The sequence below is a fragment of the Drosophila obscura genome, unplaced genomic scaffold (assembly GCF_018151105.1).
Source record: "Drosophila obscura isolate BZ-5 IFL unplaced genomic scaffold, ASM1815110v1 contig_179, whole genome shotgun sequence".
NCBI classification, from domain to species: Eukaryota; Metazoa; Arthropoda; class Insecta; order Diptera; family Drosophilidae; genus Drosophila; species Drosophila obscura.
The window spans coordinates 1,586,562-1,606,064 of record NW_024542766.1 but is presented as its reverse complement, the minus strand read 5'-3'; the positions used below and the strand labels follow the sequence as shown (position 1 = coordinate 1,606,064).

Here is a 19,503-nt window from a genome sequence, read left to right as displayed (position 1 = left end):
CTGCCAAGACGCTGAATAGGAGATGGCAGCACTGTTTGGCTGGGGGGTAGTACTGTAGTCATAAAGCAATCAGCAGGTGTTTGTCATATTCCATAACAGGGAGAAAGTCCTCGGAGGGCTCCACGTAATTTATTTTCCATGCCAAGACTTTCCCTTCTTCTACTGATACTTGTGTCTGTTCAGGTCGGAGGCACCCGAATGGAAAGGGAAAATTGTTTTTCGGGCAGGGCAGCGGATGCATGGCCTGTGGCCCTCCTTTGGGCATGCTCTGCTCAGCCAAAGGCCTTCAATTTATCAGAACTTTATGAAAATCAATCAAAGTTCGTGCCTCTTTATGAGGCACTGTAATATCACAAAGTTTTAAAGGCCGGAAGGACCTTCCTTTGCATCGTTGGAATCTCATTCACGAAAATTCATTCGTTTATTTTTTTATTTTTTGGCAGAAAGTTCCCAACGCTGACCTGACCCCTGGCTGTTAGGTTTTTGTTCGCGATGTTTTGCATTTAAATGAAATTGAATAAACCGCTAATCCACTTCTCTGTCGCGACAGGGGGTCAGGCACAGGCACAGGCACTGGCACAAAGGTTAGGCCATCTCCTGGCTCCCGCTGCTTGCCATCCGCGTCTGTGGCATGTCCTGCCAATTAATTTGCATGCGTAGTAATTTCACAATTTACGCTGAAACAAAGCAGAACCCTGCAACTCGCTTGTCCCCCCCCCTCACGCAAAAAGGAGCTCCGAATGCCATGAATGTGTGTGTGGGTTTAATGGGGCGCAACAACGAAATGGGGGACAGATGCCAACGAGGATTTTCCAGCTCCTGCTTTTCCCTCTGTCTCTCTCTCTCTCTCTCTCACTCTCTGTCTGTTTCTCGCTGGTTTTCCGTGTCTGGTAAGTTAATCAAAGTTGCTGTTGTCGAGCACTTGGCACTTGAACTGCGTTCACGTTCACGTTCCCGTTCGCATTGGCCGGGCAACTGGCCAAAAAGCTGAAAAGCTGAAAAGCCAGAATGGAAACTGGAAGAAAACAGATCGCTCTGCTGCTGCAGCTGCTGCTCCTCCAGCCAGTGACTTGCCAAACTTTTGGCCATTGAGCAGGACAGCAGGAAGGCAGGAGAATGAGCCAGCAATATCCTCAATGGGCAAACTTAAAGGGATACTTTTCCATGGAGAAAAATTCACAAGCCATTTAAAGCAGAGCAGAGCATCATTTCTTATCGGGAGGAACATCACATCACAGAATTTATGCCAGCCATCAAAAAAGGAGAACAATCGAAAGCTCACAACGGGGAAAACACTAAAAAGCGCATGGAAATTTCAGTTGATTTATGTGCAATCCAAAAATTGATTGGCCATAGCTGCCGAGTAAATATTGTGCATAAATGTATGGATATAAATCTGTTGATTTAATTGGGAATAAACCCAGCGCGAGTGGATGTTTGATGGATGTAGCCCGGATAAATACACGACCCTGAAACCAAAAAACCAAAAAACATAACCAAAACCAAATGCAACAAAGAGAGAGAGAGAGAGAGAGAGAGAGAGACCCGTCCCGCTGGATGCTCTCACCCCTTCCGCAGGATGCAGCGCATAATAAACCGCAGGCAGGCGCCTAGTGGCAGTAAAATATGAAATGCCATAAAGAAAATACTGTACGAAACAAGAAAGGAATCCAGACGGCAGCAGCACCAGCAGCAGCCACAAAAGTAACATAATTTTCTGCTTGAAATGCCAAAGCGATTCCCATATTTTGTGGCACATACACAGAGAGAGAGAAAGAGAGAGAGGAAGGGGAAAGCGAATAAGGGGCAACAAAATAAATTAAAAGGCAAGAGGCAGGCGAGATTTATATGCAACATGCCACAAAGTGTGCAACGAAAGGAGTTTCGAGTGGAGAGTGGAGAGAAATTCATTCTCGGGCAAAGTTTGCTCCACCTGAGCGTGCTCGGAGTTGTGTGGAAAGTTTTAAGCCCCTTGCCACAACATTAAGGTGCGATGTATGCGCCACGAGGCATGCAGCATTTTGTATACGGCACCCGGACCCGATTGCCCAGCGAGGCGGGGCAGCAGTCCAGGACGTGGACGTGGACGTGTTCGTGGACGAAACAGAACGGAACGGACCGAAAAGGGAGAGCTTGTCACGCACGACGGTTTCTGTGGTCTGCCACACTCGCAGGCACAGATAGGATAGGTACACCCACACACAGACACCCACAAACCCGCACACATGGAGGACATCATGGAAGGACGTCAATCAATCATGGGTTGGTGGAAGCGAGACAGGACCAGCCAGGAGTGGGATATCTTTGTGTTGGTTTTGGGCTCCATTTCGTCGTTACGTCGCCTGCAACAAATCGCCGTAATGTGCGGTGTTTGCTGCACTTAACTAGTACATTCTGCCCCTGCCACTATGGCTGTCCCTTGTCCCCTGTCCCTCTGCCTGTCTGTGTCGCTGTCCTTTGGGTCCGTTTTTGGGGCCCCACTTTGCGGTCGGACGGGTGCAATTGGGGCCCATCAATCATGGATCGCTCTTCGATATGCCTCTCAGAATTTAATTGACTTTGATTTTTCGAAAGTTTCAACGACTGTCCAAGGCAGTGGCAGGCAGGCTGGCTATCTATTTCTGTATCTACTCCTCTCGCTCTCTCTCTTTCTCTCTCTCTCTTTCTCTCTGTCGTATGTGCTGTGTGTGTGTCCCTGACTGATTTCTGTCTAATTTGCCTCGTTTTGTGTCCTGATTAAGTGACAAATGTTTGATGTTTCGTGAAATTGAGTTGATATCCTACTGCCACAAAATAAAACCCATGACATCAAATTGGTTTCATTTAGCTATTGGATTCGGTATACCATTATTTTGGGGCCTTTTATGTATGTCCTCCCCCCTCCAAAAGACCCATTTGAGCCTGAGCCACACATGCCACACATTTCTGATGCCAATTTAACACGACATTTTTTGTGTGCAATAATCAAAAGTTTAATTTATTGCAGCCAGCAGGGGGAGGTGGGTGGTCGGTTCGGGGGTTCTAATTGGATTTTTCAACGGATTTTGAGGTTTTCAGTTTAATAATTGGAAATTTTATTAGATTTGGCTTTTTGCGATCGGCCGGGTATCGCATTCGGTTTCAGGCCAACGAGCAACGAGATGATTATTTAATTGGAATTCGCATTGCAAAAAAGGTGCAACAGATTTGGAAATTTATGAGTGCGCTTTGTTTTAAATATTTACTCATTTAATCACCATTAATAGCGTCTGTTCTTGATTGCAATATGAGCTACGAAATGTTCCCTTTTCTCCAAACTTTGACTTAGATGTTCTACTTTTTGCTATGCAATTTTAAAATAATTTAAGCTAAATATTCCTGCACTTTTGTATGCCGAATGACAAATGATATTCTGTCTCCATCCCTAGCTGTTTCTGCAGCATCTCTAATACTCTCCAGCACATTTGTAATTAACACCTTCGGAAAAAAAGATGCCAAGATGACGTGACTCATTAGCGATGGAGACTCGCAGAGACTGCGAAAGGAAGTAAGAGATTGAGAAGACTTATGTGAGTAAAAAGAAATATGCAAAGAGATTTCCAGAGAGAGAGAGAGAGAGCTAAGAGCTGGAAGCCAAGTCGAGACTCATTTCAACGTGTTGCAAATTGATAAACAGAGCGTCGGCTGAATATCAGGCAAATCAGTGGCTTACAGAGAATGGCTAGAGGGGAGGGGGAAATTGGTGTGAATTGCGGAACGGGGGAGGAGTTGGCCTAGAGGGCAAAGGGGAGGCGATAACCGACTCTAAAGTCTGGTGTTAAATTATTTATGAATGCCGTTGCCGGCGGCCAGCAACGCACACAATTTGTAGCCCATTTGGAGCCACATTAAGTCACAGATGAGAGCCAACACCAGAGAGGGAGAAAGAGAGATAGAGAGGGAGAGAGTGAGCGAAAGCAGCTACACAGAGTGCCATGCCAATTAATTATTCATAATTAGCTGCTGACTAAATGTTTAACTAAATCAGAGGATGTCTCTGCGATGGTCTCGCCTCTCTGTCTCTCTATGTCTCTCTCTCTGTCCCTCTCTGTCTCTGGCTCTGGTGACTCTTTCTCTTTTCCGCTTCTCTGTGGAGTATTTATTTAAAAAATGACATTAGAAACGGAATCCGAGGAAGGAGAGAGTGAGCGAGTGAGCGACGGATAAATGTTTGCCTTTGGGTCGAAAGCTAAATTAAAAGTTGGCCATTAGAGACGGAGCCAGCAGCAGAGCCACAAGCAGAGTCAGAGGACGGAGGACGGGGGAACTGCATTAATTGTGATTTATGTGAAAGGTTTTATGCTCTCATTCTGAATAAAACATTGCACAAGTAGGACTGCAGGCAGGACTCCTCCGAGTAGAGCAGGAGAACTACCTGGATGATGGATGTGGAGTGAATCTTCCCCACACATAAAGTGGGATGTAAAAGTAGGAGTGGGAGTGGGAGTGGCAGGCATGAAGGTAATGGCAAGCATTTAGTCAGATGATAGTCATTGCAGTTTATGTGGAAACTTAACTAAAAAGAATCTTTGAAGTTGCTTGCGAAGAAAGATAATTCCAAGAGCATTTTTAAATGCATTTTCTAAGAGTTTTAAAAGTTTCCGAGAAAGAATAAATGAGGGACTACCTGGAGAAGACGAGTACAGAGAATAAAATGGAATTTTCAGCCTTTGGATTTGTTCTCTACTCAAAAGAACCTTTCACTGAATGAACACCAATCTTGGTGAAATTAAAACTATTTTCAGTAAAAGTTGGTTAATTATGAAAAGTTCTTTGGATGAATCTATATTTCATAAAGAAGACCCTCATCATTGGCGTACGTTTTGCAAGTTTTAGGGACTGCCAAAAATACTGGTAAAAGTATCTGCGGAAATGAATACGGAAAGTTTTAACAGGAAATTGAAACTGGAAGGAAGACTTTCGCTTCTAGCCCACTTCCTCCCTTGTAAGCTGCAGGGAAACCATTGAGCAAAGTTCCCAAAACAACTGCAACAGGAAAGTTCTGTTGGGAGGACCGAGAAGTTTTAAAATAATACTCGGAATGCATTAATGTTTATTTCTTCACCGAACTTCTCCAAAGGACTAGCTCTCTGTCCATTATTCCGCTTTCGTTTCGTTTCATTGAATTGCTAATGAAGGCGGAGCTTTGCTCCTGAATGGAAGGAAAACCTTCAGAATTAATTGACAGGATAGGAATTTGGCAAAACCCAATTTACCGACGGCTCTGACTCTTTCTCTCTGCTGCTGGTGCTGCTGCTGCTCCAGCTGCTCTCTCTATTTCTCTCTGAGTATAAAACATTCACAATTTGCTTCCTGAGTAATTTCTTGTAGCAAAATGAGAATTTCACTTGACGCTTTTCCTCTTTTTGCTGGGGAAGAAGCACAGAGAATGAGGGGGAAAACCGAACGAACGGATCCGCATGTCTAGCCGCTGTCTACACAAACATTCACACACAGGCACACACACACACAGACAGAGGGAGGAAGCATGAACACACAGATACAGTGGCGGTATTGGAGTATATTTGTGTGTGTGTGTGTGTGTATGAAGAGGAAGTGACTCCTGGAGACTCTTTTTCGAAGAAGGAAAACAAAGGGAACAACCACCGGGCAGCAGCAAAACAACCGAAAGCAACTTCATATTTATGTAAATATTTAGCAAGCAAGCAAAATGTTGATGGAGCGGCACAGTGACACTCTCCCTTCACCTGAGGTGTGGGCTGCGTACATTTGGGGGAAATTGTTAATGAAAACAGGGGACAGGACACATCACATCACAAAGCACTGAACTGAATTGTTTTCTGGGCAGAGTATTTCCCCGAGTTTGCCCGCAATATTTTTCTTTGTTTCTTTTTCACTTTCATTTCACTTTGCATCTAAAAATATATTTATTTGGTAAATAATAATTATTTTACTCACTCTGCAATGGATTTAGACAACGGCCAGCGCTCCATGGAGGCCTGATATTTCATATTCTCGATTTGCTTCTTTAATGCGTCCCGATCCATGTTTTGTAGAGCACTGGGATCCATGGCGGCTGAAATTTATCCACATGCCACCCCTGCAAAGAAACAAAGCGGCTGTGAGAGAGCGCCAGAGAGCCGGAGAGCGGTGCACACGTGCGTGTGAGCGCGCGGGAGAGTAAGGCTGCGTGTGTGTGGGTGAAAGCTGCACCACTCGCCCTGCCGCTCACACGCTCTCTCACTCTCCCGCTCTCCGTTTGTTGTGTGCTAATTTGTTGAGTTGTGCAGCAGGGTGCCAGCAACTCACAGATGCTGCACCCTGTACGGTCCCGGTCCATGCTTTTCCGCACCTTGCAGCCTGCGGAGCGACAGAGAACGAGAGCGGCGACTGCGCAGAGCATGCATAACAAATCAATAGAAAGAAAGTCAGAGACAGACAGAGAGGGAGAGAGTTAACAGTGCCGCCTAAAAGGCTGCCATAAACTCTGCTGACACTGCCCCATCCCACCCCCATACTTGCACCCACAGAAGGGAGGAAAAACCATTTGTTTACAACGGTGTCTGGCTCTGGCTGCCAAAAATAAAGAAAAATAAGGCTTAAAAAGGGCGCGTCCCCATGGCCGAAAAATGCGAATCCCGAAATGCAAATGGCACAAACCGGAAAAACTAAAACAGCTGATAAATGTATCCCGCTCTCTTTTACTCCCCTTCAACGCTCTCTCTCTTTTTCTATGGCTATCCATCTTTTTCCATCCCCGTTTCAACCGGCTTATGTGCTGTAATTTATTAAATTTCCTTCATTTTTCCTCACATTTTCCCGGCTAAATTTGTTTCTTGGCTGCGTACCCCATAATAAATATTCCCCCGAAATAAAGGCGCGTCAGGAAGCAGACAAAGGAGCATTTTGCGTGTCCTCCGACAATTAGTTGTTGCTGTTTACACTTTGGCCCAACATTAAGGCACCTTTTCGGGGGCTAACATTAATGAAAAGATGGAGATAAAGGGCAACTTTGGGAGACCATGAGATACAAATTAATACAATAGAGGGTAAGCAAATATTTACAATAAAGGGGTGAAGGGGTAAATCTTTAAATCTAATCTTTATAAAAACAGTTGGGACAGAGTTTTTTCTTTGAAATTGTGGTAAAATCCTTTGAATTCCCTTTGGGGATTGAAATAATCATGCCATGAATTCCACTGTTAACATTTAGCGGCATTCTGTTAGGTACCGAGTTCTGTAAACTAAACAACAGGGCATGCACGATGTTAGCTAACATTGCCATAACATGACACAGCCAGGACACAAACCCATGCTAAAATAATGTTAGCTCTGTTAAAGCAAGTGCACTTATCGCATGCTATAAAATAATATCACCAGCGATAAGTTAACATTGTGTTGTGCAGAAATCAACTCGAATTTCGGAATTTCTTTGTGGTTCCCTAAATACGATGCGATGGGACATTCTCATAAAAAGCAAAGCTAGCCCCGAAACTCATCGAGAGACAATCAAAAACTAATACAAAACTCAAATAAAAAGCCGCAAAAAGAAACAAAGTGGCTTACAGCAAAGGAAAGCATTAGAGCAGCAGCTGATGGAGGGGAAGCGGAAGGGCAGCACATTCAAAGGAGGGTCTTGACATGGGCCATCCACAAATGGGCGGATGGGAAGACCGAAACCCAGTGAAACGACTCGGGACGAAACACGACACGGCACCACCCCAAAGCCAGGCAACTGGAAGCTGAGCGCTGAGAGCTGGACACTGATGCTCAGCTGATGCTGTTGTAGGTGTAACTTTAAATACGAAAAAAGGACCCCCAGACCCCAAGGCCCCTCCTCCCCCTTCTCAGCCACGGATACATGGAGCACAGAGAGTCCTGTCCAGTTTGATACATCATTTTTTGTCGCTTCGCTGGATAACTTTGACACAGGTCCTGTGTCCATTGTCCAATGTCCAATGTCCGTTCTCCGTTGTCCGTTGTCCTTCCTGTCCGGTAGCTTGTTTGCATCTCCATCGCCCCTGTCCCCCTTTTTTCACAACTGTCAGGATGCTAAAGGATTTTAGGCTTTAACCCAATCTGCTGTCTCAACGAAAAGTTGCTCCTCCATGGCCTGCGGGCTCTCTGTCGGTGTTTGTGTGTGTTTTTAGAGAAGCTTTAAGCTCCAGGACCCACTGCACTCCACTCCACTCTACTCAAGGGAAGGAGGTGACACTTTTGGCCAAATGTGTTAATGGCAAAAATTGTTGTAAAACAGCTCAGATTTAATACGAGAGAGCGGCGAGTAGGGAGTGTCGGAGCTTGTGTGGAGCACATGTAGAGCTGTGTCCACTGTGTCCTGTGCTATCCCGGCCGGCATGTCCTTGCATATGTTGACAGCGCTGACCAGCAGCAGTAAAAGCTTTACAGTTGGTTTAATTAAAACTTTTAGAAGTTGTCCCAGCAGAAAAAAGGTTAAGCCAGCAAATACAGCAGAAAGTAGGAGACAAAATGTGCTCCGAAGATGAGAGGAGAGGGATTCTCCAGGCAAAGATGGGAATGGAATTTCCCGTTTCGATATTAGTTTCGATATCTCCACTTTTGAGGTGGGAGAACACTTCTGAACTTCATCCCCTCCACCACTCAACCACAGAGACACAGAGCGGAGGGGGGGGGCAAGGATATTGATAGACAGCATTCCCCTTTCATCATTAGTTCCAATATCCACTTAACGTGGTTTGGAGTCCTCTCAGCAAATGCACAAAGGATGCCCACATTCGCTCCCCCGGCCCCGCTGCAACCTCAGGCCACTTGGAGCAGCATCCACTAATCCCCCGACATCATCGTTTCCACTTAGACTGCATAGCAGCCGGGCAGCAGCAGCACCAGCGGCAGGGGCAGGGGCTGGGGCAGTGTGGGGAGCCCACATTTAACCTCGATGGCAAATCTTCAACGTAAAACTAAACTAATTGCTTGGAGCCATTGCCGCCGAGTGGCGCTGTCTGTCTGGTTAAAGCAGAAGCCATCGACTGGCCCTGCCCCCGCATTGCCTGCTGCTGCTGCTGTCCTGAAACCCAATATGATGGTGGCATGATGGCGATGCGCCATTAAGCGCACGATGCAGCAGAAACAGAAGCGCACCCGAGACTCTATTCGACTGAAAAAGTAGCAGGAATTTATCTGCCAGGACATGGAGGACACGAAGGAGGAGGAGGAAGGACGGAGAGAAGCCAGCATGCAACGGACATAAATCGTTAGCAAAATGTTTTTGGCGGTTACAAGCGGCAGCCACAAACCAAAGAATCCGCTCCTGCTCTTGCTGCTGCTGCTGCTCCTGCTCCTCCGCATGTCCTTCGCTCAAGTGTTTCGCGTGTGTGTCAACAGGCGTTTAAGTTTTTTGACACTCTCCACAGACCCACAGCGACCCATAGAAAACCCCCACCCACACTCACACCCATCTTGCAGCCAGGATAAAGCCTCATAAAGCACAGGCCCTGCCCTGGAAGCGACAAGGACAACTACACCATGGAAAAAATAATTTTTTAATGATTATTCAGCTTAGGACATTTAAAAGTATATTTTTATATTTTTTAAATATTTATTTTAGTTCCCTTCTCCATTGGATATTTTTCCATAAATTGATGTTCCCCTGTGAATGTATCTTTATTTTTGCGAGTGTACGACAATCCAAAGTGATTCCCTTTTTGTGCTATGCTGCCACTGCCATTGCCACTGATTGTTGTCGAGGCTCCAAAAAGAAAAAAAAAAGGGAAAACAAATTGGGGAGCTGCTGTCGAGGCCTGCCTGACTGCCTGCCTGCCAAGTCAGTTACTCAATCTAGCATCTAGATGCAGCAGCAGCAGCAGCACCAGCAGGGTACAGGACATCCCACAAGCATATATATATATACATATATGTATATGTAGCTATCCTGACAGCCATTTATGTGCTCGTTAATAGATATCCGCAGCAGCAAATTGTTGCTCGCAATTTTTGCAGCAATTTTGGGCATTTCCTTTGCCATCCGCTCTGTCCTCTGACCACTTTTGATGTTCTGCTTGTCCCCCCCGCCGCCCGCTTGATATTGTTACAATAATTGGCATTAGCCGGAATGTCCTGCGGAGGAATGTGCCAGCCCTCTTTGCTCCCTTTTGGGGGCTGGCTGCCGCTGCCTGCCTTTGGGGCGGGTGCCAGAAACGATTTCGGCTTGTTAGCTTAATTTTAAATGCGGAAACTTTGCGCCCAACACGAAGTACTTTGGGGCATATTTTCATTGTTAGCCGAACGAAAAAAGTTGTAAGGTGAGGAAAATTCTTGAGAATTTCACGGAAAAATTCACCAAGTTCGCTAAGTAAAAAGTGTAACAAGAAATTAGCATATGAAAAGGGAAGCAACGGCAGAGCACAAACAGAGAGGGAGAGAGCGAGAGAGAGAGAGAGAGTCCACTAATTGGAGGACAAAAAGGAATTTGTGTGGGCAAGGGTCACTATTTGCAGAGGTCATCAGTGGATTCAGACTCTGGCGAGGGGCAGACGCCCTCAGGGGACTGAATAAAAGTTAAATAAAGGGAAATTAATCAAAACTCAAGTCAGATTAATTAAGATTCTCAGTGGCTAATCGCTTTATGCCTGGCCCCCTGCACAGCCCAATGGAAAGTTCTCCAATCTGTTCTCCCTGCAGCAATCAAATCACAATCATCTGCAAACCATTCACATTTAATTATAAACCAAAAGTTGTGCAAAACTTTTGTCACGTGCCACTGAAGCGAGCAGCAGTACTCAGCAGTACTCATACTCGTCTTGGTCCTGTTCCTGGGCCAAACATCGGGGCAGAAGGACAAATGTTTATTCAGTCATTAGCGACGTTTCATTCAGTTACCTTTTTGGCTGGCAGACACAGACAGTTTAGCGGAAACTAAAACTAAAACTAAAACTGAAGCCACAACAAGATACGCGGCAGATCCGTCCCGCCCGAAAGAACTTTCCACACGCTGCTGGGCGGCGGGGGAATTTAAACTTTTCCCGCGGACTGGGAGAGCGACTAACAAGAACCGCAAACAAGCTGCCAGCCGGAGCCAGTCGTAGCCATTTGGCGCTGAAGTGCGTTCGTTGGTGGACCAGCCCAACCCGCACATTCGCTAAATCAATTTGCAGAGTTAAATAATTAAAACACAGTATGGCGCTGGGGTTTTGGGGCGACTTTTCAATCAGTTTTCGGCTCTGTAACGCGGGCCAGGGGCTAACCTTATGGCTTATTAGCATTGGCTTAGAATGCGTTAAATTATGGCCAACAATTTCAGAATTTACATATGCCCCATGGTCGCACATTCTATGTGTAACCACACACTGCCACAGCCCGCCCACACACGCAGCCTGCCACACAATTACGAGTGGAACGAACCACAGTTTTTGTGGCACGCACAACACGGCGTATGCGTGATTTATGCCTGGTCCTCGCACTCTCTGCCGTTGCCTCTGACTCAGCCTCAGCCATGTGTTCGTGCGTGTGTGGCGTCTAATGACAATTTTATAGCGCCAGGTAGCCAAAAGAGGGGAAACAGCTGGACGTAGCAGAACTTTTCGGAACTTATTTGAATCTTTAAAGCGAAGGAAACTTCTGGCCAAAGATTTCTTTGTGGAAATCACATAAATCAAACGATCTGAAAGTCAGACCGATAGCCAGAGGCTATTAAATTTACGACTCAAGCCCAGGGAAAACATCGGGAATAGTGGAGGGGGGCAGTGGGAGTTTTTTTTTTTTAATAGCCGTATCATTGGTCCTTCTGTTTGTACATCTCTCTTCCACTCACTCTCACTCTCTCCCATCTGTCGTTTGTCCTGGCCATTTGTTTGCTTTTGATGCCAAGTGCAGGGCACTCGGTAGGATGGGGAGGACAAACAAAACAAGGCTACAAAAATGCAATTAAAATCGTTTCATGTGACAATCCAGTTTCAGTTTCAGTTCCAGTTCCAGTTACTATATCTATCTAGATATATATACTGCCAGCTCTCACTCTGCCTCTCTCTGTATCTCTCTCTCTCTCTCTCTCTGTGGAGGAGCAGGCTCCCTTCTGGTCTTCCGCACTGGTGGCAACGTGTTTGTTTGGCTTTGGCTGTGGCTGTGGCATTGGCCTATCGTATCGTTCTATCGTTCTAAATGGCCTGGTAATGGCAACTTGCAGGTGAATCCTGCTCGTTGTACACAAGTATCCCCGAGCATCGAGCATCGAGCATCGACAGAGCAGAGAGACAATGATGAATCGTTGCAAGACGGAAGATGGAAGATGGAAAAGCGATAGCTGTTAACTGCTTCACTGAGTGCAAAGAAGAACAAACAAACTGCAACACAGAAAAGAGGAATTGGCACGATTCTGGGACTAATGAGACTCTCATTGGCCACCCAGCAGCCACACAGCAGCAGCAGCAGCAGCAGCAGCCTTGAATGACGGGCTGGTCAGTGGCAGTAAGGGCACTTAATCTAACCTTTTAACTGGTGTATAGAGTGGAAACGATAAAGGCAACTCTCCACCTGGAACCGTTCCTGGGAAATGGCAAACAATAAAAGTAACCAAATTAAGTTTCCCCATCATAACAGATGAGTGGAACAATTCCCAGAGTAAACATCAACAATTGCTGCTGAGACAATTATCTTTTCCGCTTAAGATGTGCAACAAACTATCCCCCGAGTAGATTCCGGAGCCAGAAAGGGCCACAGGGGAGCCATCACATGGCGAGGATGCATGCAACATCCACAGGAACAGGGAACAGAGCTCGGAATGGAGCTTCAGACAAAATTAAATTGAATGTAGACTGCCCCATGCCAAATGCCACGTGTCGAGATGAAGGGAGACAGACAGACAGACAGAGAGAGAGGGAGACAGCAGAGAACAAAAACCTCCATTAAATTTGCATTAAAATATTCAATTTAGAGTGAGGAACACGGGGACCCGGGAACAGGGCCAGCAGAAGCAGGACCAAAACCAGGACGAGAGCTCATTTGCACATTCAACAAGGAGTTGCTTCTGTGGCTGTGACTACTCACCCCCCCTTCTACTCTTCTGAGAGCATCAAAGGGAACGTACACAAGGCGCACAAGGAATGGCACGGCAGAAGGAGGAAGCTTTTATGAGATGACACATGCTGCTCCGATGCCCCGATGCTCCGATGCTCCGATGCTCCACTGCTTGGCTGTTCGTCTGCTGCTCAGCTAGCTGCTGGTGGACCTACCTCTCTTTTGCTTCTCAGCCCCACTCTCTCGCTGCCTCCACTACCTCTCCATGGCGCCTTCTTTTATGCTTTAATTATTTGCTGCATGCAAAGTTAAGCCCGCACCCACACAGCCATAGACACAGACACGCACAGGCACAAGCAGCCGCAGCCGCACCCACACACTGGCAAACATTGGGCAAGGTATTAAGTTGTAACAAGAAAGAAAGGGGGCTATAAACGATGCAACGACTATGGGAATACCCATTAATCATCAACCATTAGAGGAACTTCTCTTACAAATAAATGGTGGGAACAGTGGGAACTTCCTTTATCCATTTGGACAGGCTCGAGCTCAGTTCTACCTACCTTCTGCCCTGCCTTTCCTTAAGTACCGCATACCCTAGTGCTCTGTACTTGTACAGGGTATTTAAATATGTAAAAGTGTTCACAGCTGCCGAGAGTTCCTCATTCTTTGCTCTCTGCTTCCGCCTGCTGGCTGCACCCTGCTCCCTGCTCCCCGCTCCCTACTGCCTGCTCCCTGCGTATGTCAAAAATGAATTACATTGCAGTCTGCCGCTTGCTTTCTGTACGAGTATCTGCGTGTGTCTATGCGTGGGCATGTGTGCGGCTGCATAGTTAAGTGCGCCGCAAAGCATGCAGCAAAGTACAACAAACAGCTGCGTGGCGGTTGCTGCTGCTGCTGCTGCTGCTTCTGGTTACTTTTCGGATTTGGATGTGTTTTTCCAACCAACACGTACATGACTACACATCCACAAACGAGCACAAGAGATAGAATACCTTTTCCTCCATACACACACCACACACACCACACACACACGCAGCCAGAGAGCCATTTAGTTAGTGGTCTGTCTGCTGGCGGTTGGCTGCTGCTCCCAGAAGTGCTTAGTCTTAAATCGGATACAATTTACTTAAAGCTTCAACCATAAACTCACCAAACACCACCCACAGAGTGCGGGGAAACTGTTATCTGATTGGAAACACACACGCAGCTACACTGGCTACACAGGTACAGACAGGGATAAAAGGATACTTGGCAAACATTTTTGTGGACTTTTAATTGAGTGTAGCCAAGTGTCTTTTGGCTTAAATCTGAGTGTGCATGCGTGCAGCTTAATTCCATGTGCAATGCCACTGCCACTGCCGCTGCCAAATATATTTTTAATTAAATTTCAAATGTTTTGCACAATGAAAACAAACAAAAAGTGATTTGCCGTGCCACAGCCACAGCCACAGCCTCAGAATGTGTACAAGAGGATTTCCAGAGCAGAAGTTGTCGTGCAATCAACATTCTAGCACTTTTGGCACTTAATTTGAAGAGCCTGCTGAAGAGCCTGCTGGAATCCTGTGGGATTTAAAATTGTCACAACTATTTCCAGTAATTTCTGTATAACTTTTCAAGTGTGTGGTGGTGGCATCTTCTCCGTTTCGGCTGGCTTATATTTTCAATATTTAATTTAATCCCCTTCCCATTAATGTGGCAACTCTTCAGCTGGAGCACCCTCTGGCAAGCCTCGCTGCACTGCAGTAGCTTCCTGTGCACAACTGTACCAGAGTTTTGCTTCGATTTGCCATTGATTCACACTCGAAGCTGTTCACAATTTCTGTCGAAATCCTTGACCGTCTGCCCTCTCTCTCAGTCATTCAGTCACGCACAATGCAATGGAAACGATTGCATAAGCATCCGGGATATGGGTGCCCCCAATAGCATATTCACATTCATTTCAAAAGTGAGGGAGGCACAGGCCAGACAGTGTCCACTTGTTGCCCTCCTGCAACGTTTAATCAAATCAATTTTCCGTTTTACACATGTTGCAAATGTTGCACGAAAAATTCACCAAAAATCCAAAGCGAAGCGAACACATTCTGGCCATGCAAATCCATTGTGACATGGCCCAAAAGATGGACAGAGAAAGAGATATACATAGTGGCAGAGAAGAGAGGAAGAGAGAAGGAGAGACAGAGAAAAAGCAAAAAAGAAATCTAATTGAATTTAGTTTACGGCAGTTTTGTCGGCCCTTGGCCAAGCATCCACTTTCATTCCGTTCCGCCTTCGCCAGCTCCTCCTCCTCCTTGTACGCTTGTAAATGCGGGAAAAGCTGAAAATTGGAACAACCCAAAAGCGCAACGCACTGAACTGGCTGCCAAGGGGGGCGTGGGAGGTGTACGTTTGATGTAGTGCCAAGCAATGCCACGGAAACGATGTCGAGGCGGCATCCATAGAAATGCCGACTTGCATTATACAGATGGTTCGGGGTTCGGGGTTCGGGGCTTTTGGGTTGGATTGTGGGTGGCAGCTGGCGGCGGCGCCTTTGTCTGGCATTTTCGTTAACACAAGCGCCTACCTACCTACCTAGCTACCTACAGCTACGAGCAGCCAACATCGAATAGAAATCCACCCGCCCCGACTAGGGCCCCCGCAACTGCGGATGAATGACGACGCAAATAATTGAATAAGCGATCAATAGGTGAACAAGTCCTGGGGGAGAGGGAGTAGTGGGGAGAGCCAGCCACCAAAAAACGGGACTCTAAAAAGCGAGTGGGGCGAGTAGCCCCCCACAGTTTAATTGAATTAGTGGAGCGCCTGTTTCGACCCGTTTCGAAAAAAAAAAGGCGCATTGGGGGGAAGTTCCACTTGGCTTTTACAATTCCATGGCCGCAGAGATTCGCTAATGAATGGAGTTTGGAGTTAACTTTTGTGATTTTCATTTGGGATGCAGTTTAGGAGCTGCCCTTTGCGGGCTGGCAGCGAGTGTTAAGCGGAGCGTCGAGAGAGCTGCAATTAAGTTCTGATTTTAGGACTCAACGATGCGGGGGCTGGGCCCCCCCTTGAACATATTTCACCTTGTCATGCAGCGACACCTTGTCACAAAGTGTTTTATTCGACAGGCACACATCATCCATCAATAATCCAATCGCCCCGCCCCCACCACTTGCGTCCACAACACTTGCACCGCAATTTATTATCCAATTTGGAGGGTCTCCCCTCAGCAACAGTGCCGTCCCCTTAATCAACACCAACTTTGAGGCGCCGAGAAGGGTTAGGAAAGAAGATTAATTAAATGCAGGCTGCAGAGCAGCATCTCGGGAGCGAGGAAAGAACCCCCGAGAACCGCCTGAATAGCTTCAAGAGCAATTACCTAAACAGCCAAGGAAATCAGAAAAGATTCAATGTCAGTCCGCCAGACTGCAGATTGCAGCAGCCACTACCAACCACCCACACCGATACGCCCACCGGTAGCGCAGGGCAGGGCAGGGCAGAGCAATTCAATATACTTCGATAGCATTTGAAATCCAATCAAATCGAAACCGGCATCAATTTTTCATGGCCAACGATAGGTAGTGGCAGAGGGAGAGGTAGAGGGAGAGCCATCCAGCAGCAACAGCAGCAACAGCAGCAGCAACTCTGATAGCAATGAAAAATTATGAGGCATGTGGCAGTAACAGTAACAGTAACTGGGGGAAATAAGCAACAGAAACAGAAACAGCAACAGCAACAGTAATAGCGATGGCAATGGCAATGGCAGAGCAAACCCCTTTTGGTTTTTCCAATCGAAATGAACAAAAGAAGGGAGCCAAAGGATCCCACAAAGGGGATGCAAGGTGGAAGCAGAAGTCGATGCTGGAGCTGAAGCCAAACCGAAGCCAAGTGGCAGCCATTGATGCGTTAAATAAAAAGTTCAACTAAATATTTTCAAAAGCAAAAACAAAGCAGTTACGTGCCACACTTGGGTAGAGGGGAACACGGGAGGGCAGTCGGATTGGAGCGGTGGGAGTGGGATTGTGTGCAAAAGTGTGGCAGAGCAAAAGTAATGCAAAGTTTGCACACGATCCGCTGGAGGGGGGGGGGGGGGGATCAGAAGTTGAGCAAATAAGCAATAAGACAACAACTAACCAGTGAAAACTGTCTGTGTGTTGGTGTGTGTGTGTGTGTGTGTGCGTGGTAGGGGGAGTTTACACAGGGGATATGGATATCCTACATACTTCCATGATATTTTATGATATATAAACCTACATATGGATTATTGGAGATTTTTTTGATCCCGCATCTTTACTTTTCTTTCTTTCTATTTTCATTAAATAATTTTTTAATATTTAAATTATTTTAAATTTTTAATTTCCTTCTTTTCAGTTGACTTTAGGGTTTCGATTAGGGTAAGAGATATCTCTTAGAAATATAAGAATAACCCAAGACTTTTACATATCTCTACCTCTCCCCATTATTTCACCCCATCATTTTACAGGGTATAAAATGGACGATGCAACCGGACTACCCAGAAACCGTTGGCCTGCCTCCGCAGACAGAGTCTTCCCACCTCCCTCCTTCCTTCCTTCGTCCCTTTGGGTAGGTGTTCCATGGCAGCAGCCTCCGTATCCCTGTCTCTACCCTCCCCCCACAAACCCCCTCCTACTTGTCAGGTTTTCTATCCCAGGGCCCGGGACACGTACACAAACATTTCATGGTTCAATAAATTTGCTGCCGAGCGTACCGGAAACTTTGCGAAAAATACATTGGGAAAAATGCTCGTTGCAATGTGGGAAAAGGCAAAGAAATTATCTGTAGACCAGAAAATGGCATGCCTCCTTTCCCCCTTCACCGCCCACATACATACATCCGCCATGACACCTGCCCACACACACACACACACACATAGACACATCGAATATGTTGGTGTGTGTGTGTGTGCGAGAGCGTCGCCTCCGTATAATTTTGCAAGCGAATTTTCCTTTTGCGCTCGTTTTTTTTCTATTTTTTTCCTATTTACAATCATTTCTACTCCGTCTTTTTTTTTTTGCTGCAATTTTTTATTGGTTGCAATTTTCTGGGTTTTTCCGCTTGCCATGTTCGGCCACGCCCCCTGATTATATATTTTGGCCTACTTCGAAAGGCGTTGATGCTAAATTATGGCGTTATTTTTTACCATTTTGCACATTTTGCACCTTTTGCTTGGGTTGCGTTGGGGGCTGGGCTGGGTTGTTGGACAATCATTTTGTGGGTTGAATGTTGTTGGTGTAGCCATTTAATATGTTCCACAAATAGCAATTAAAAATGCAGTTAAGAGGAAAGCCGAGCAAATGGAAACGGACTTTCAGCCGGACGTAATTTATGGTTTTAATTAGAGCCAAACTAAAGAAAAATAACAGAAGCCATTTCATTTATTTACTTGTGCATCTTTGCAACGGAACAGGACAAATTAAAGTATAAGGATTTCAAAGGATCTCTTAGCTGCAGACAGCATTTAGTGGGGTTACATGAAAGTTAGAACCTCTAGGGTTCCGAATTCGAATAGGTGGAAAAATAAAAACCAGAAACTATTGCTGTATGCCATCATCAAACTTGTCATAAAGATCTCCCCACCCCACCCCGAACCAACCGACTCCCCGCTTCCCAGCCCCAAAGGTATCAACTGACAAAGGACAAATATTTTCATTGCTAACAAGACCCGAAGCAAACGTCTTTATGGCCAGAGTTTTCATACCAAATAGACCGGTTGAAAAGAGTCGCAAAAATTATTTCACCTTCAAGAGAAATTCTCGGATAACTGAACGCCCCCCAAAGCGAAAGAAAAATAAAACCCTTCTCCGTTCATTCAACATTTATTGAGAGAATCCAACGACAGAGAGACAGACGAGGGCAGGCAGGCAGGCAGGCAGGCAGACGGAGAGACAGACAGAACAGCAGACAGACGGGCAGACACTTCTGTTTGGTTTTGGCCCCCCCACCTCCCCACCTTCCTGGTGACTGGTCGACGACTCCTTGTTGCTGGTTGCTGGTCAAAGAGGTGGCCATTAAATATTTTATTATTACATTTTCTAATAGTTGGTAAAAAGAAAAATATATAGAAAAGAAAGTAAACCATAAAATGTCGCAATACGAGTTCGGGGTAGTAGAATTTAATTTATCAAACTTCTGCTACGATGCACATGGAAGCAGACATTGAGAGAGCGAGAGCGAGAGAGACAGAGAAGGAGAGGGGAGGGGAGGGGAGGACATAGGGACAAAGGACGCCAGGCCAGAATGGTTAGAATGGTTAGAAAGAGACCGAACGACACTGCACGGAAACCGGAAGAAGGGAGCAAATTTTGTGCCTGCACTTCCGCTTAGAGTCGCATTTGTGGACCGTGATGGGGCACCAGCCCATTGTAGTGGGAGTGGGAGGAGGTTTCAATGCGAGGCAGGGAGGGAGCGAGGTGGTTGCGGTGTGTGTGTGTGTGTGTTTTAGTTATTTATAATGCAACAGACCAACCAGACAAACTATTATACGAGTACTCTCATGTACAAGTTTATTAGCCCGCCGTAATTTATGGCCTGCGCATC

The 19,503-nt window shown here is 46.1% G+C and overlaps 1 protein-coding gene across 1 annotated transcript in view; it reads right to left on the bottom strand.

Annotated features, from left to right (window-relative positions):
* The window catches only part of LOC111080869 (guanine nucleotide-binding protein subunit gamma-e), a 38,788-nt gene that overhangs the window by 14,742 nt on the left and 4,543 nt on the right, over nucleotides 1-19,503 (bottom strand). Inside the window, exon 3 of the mRNA XM_041592224.1 lies at nucleotides 5,938-6,079. Within this exon, the coding sequence (XP_041448158.1) occupies nucleotides 5,938-6,050 (113 nt within the window). The 5' untranslated portion in view covers nucleotides 6,051-6,079. The remainder of the gene's footprint in view (nucleotides 1-5,937; nucleotides 6,080-19,503) is intronic.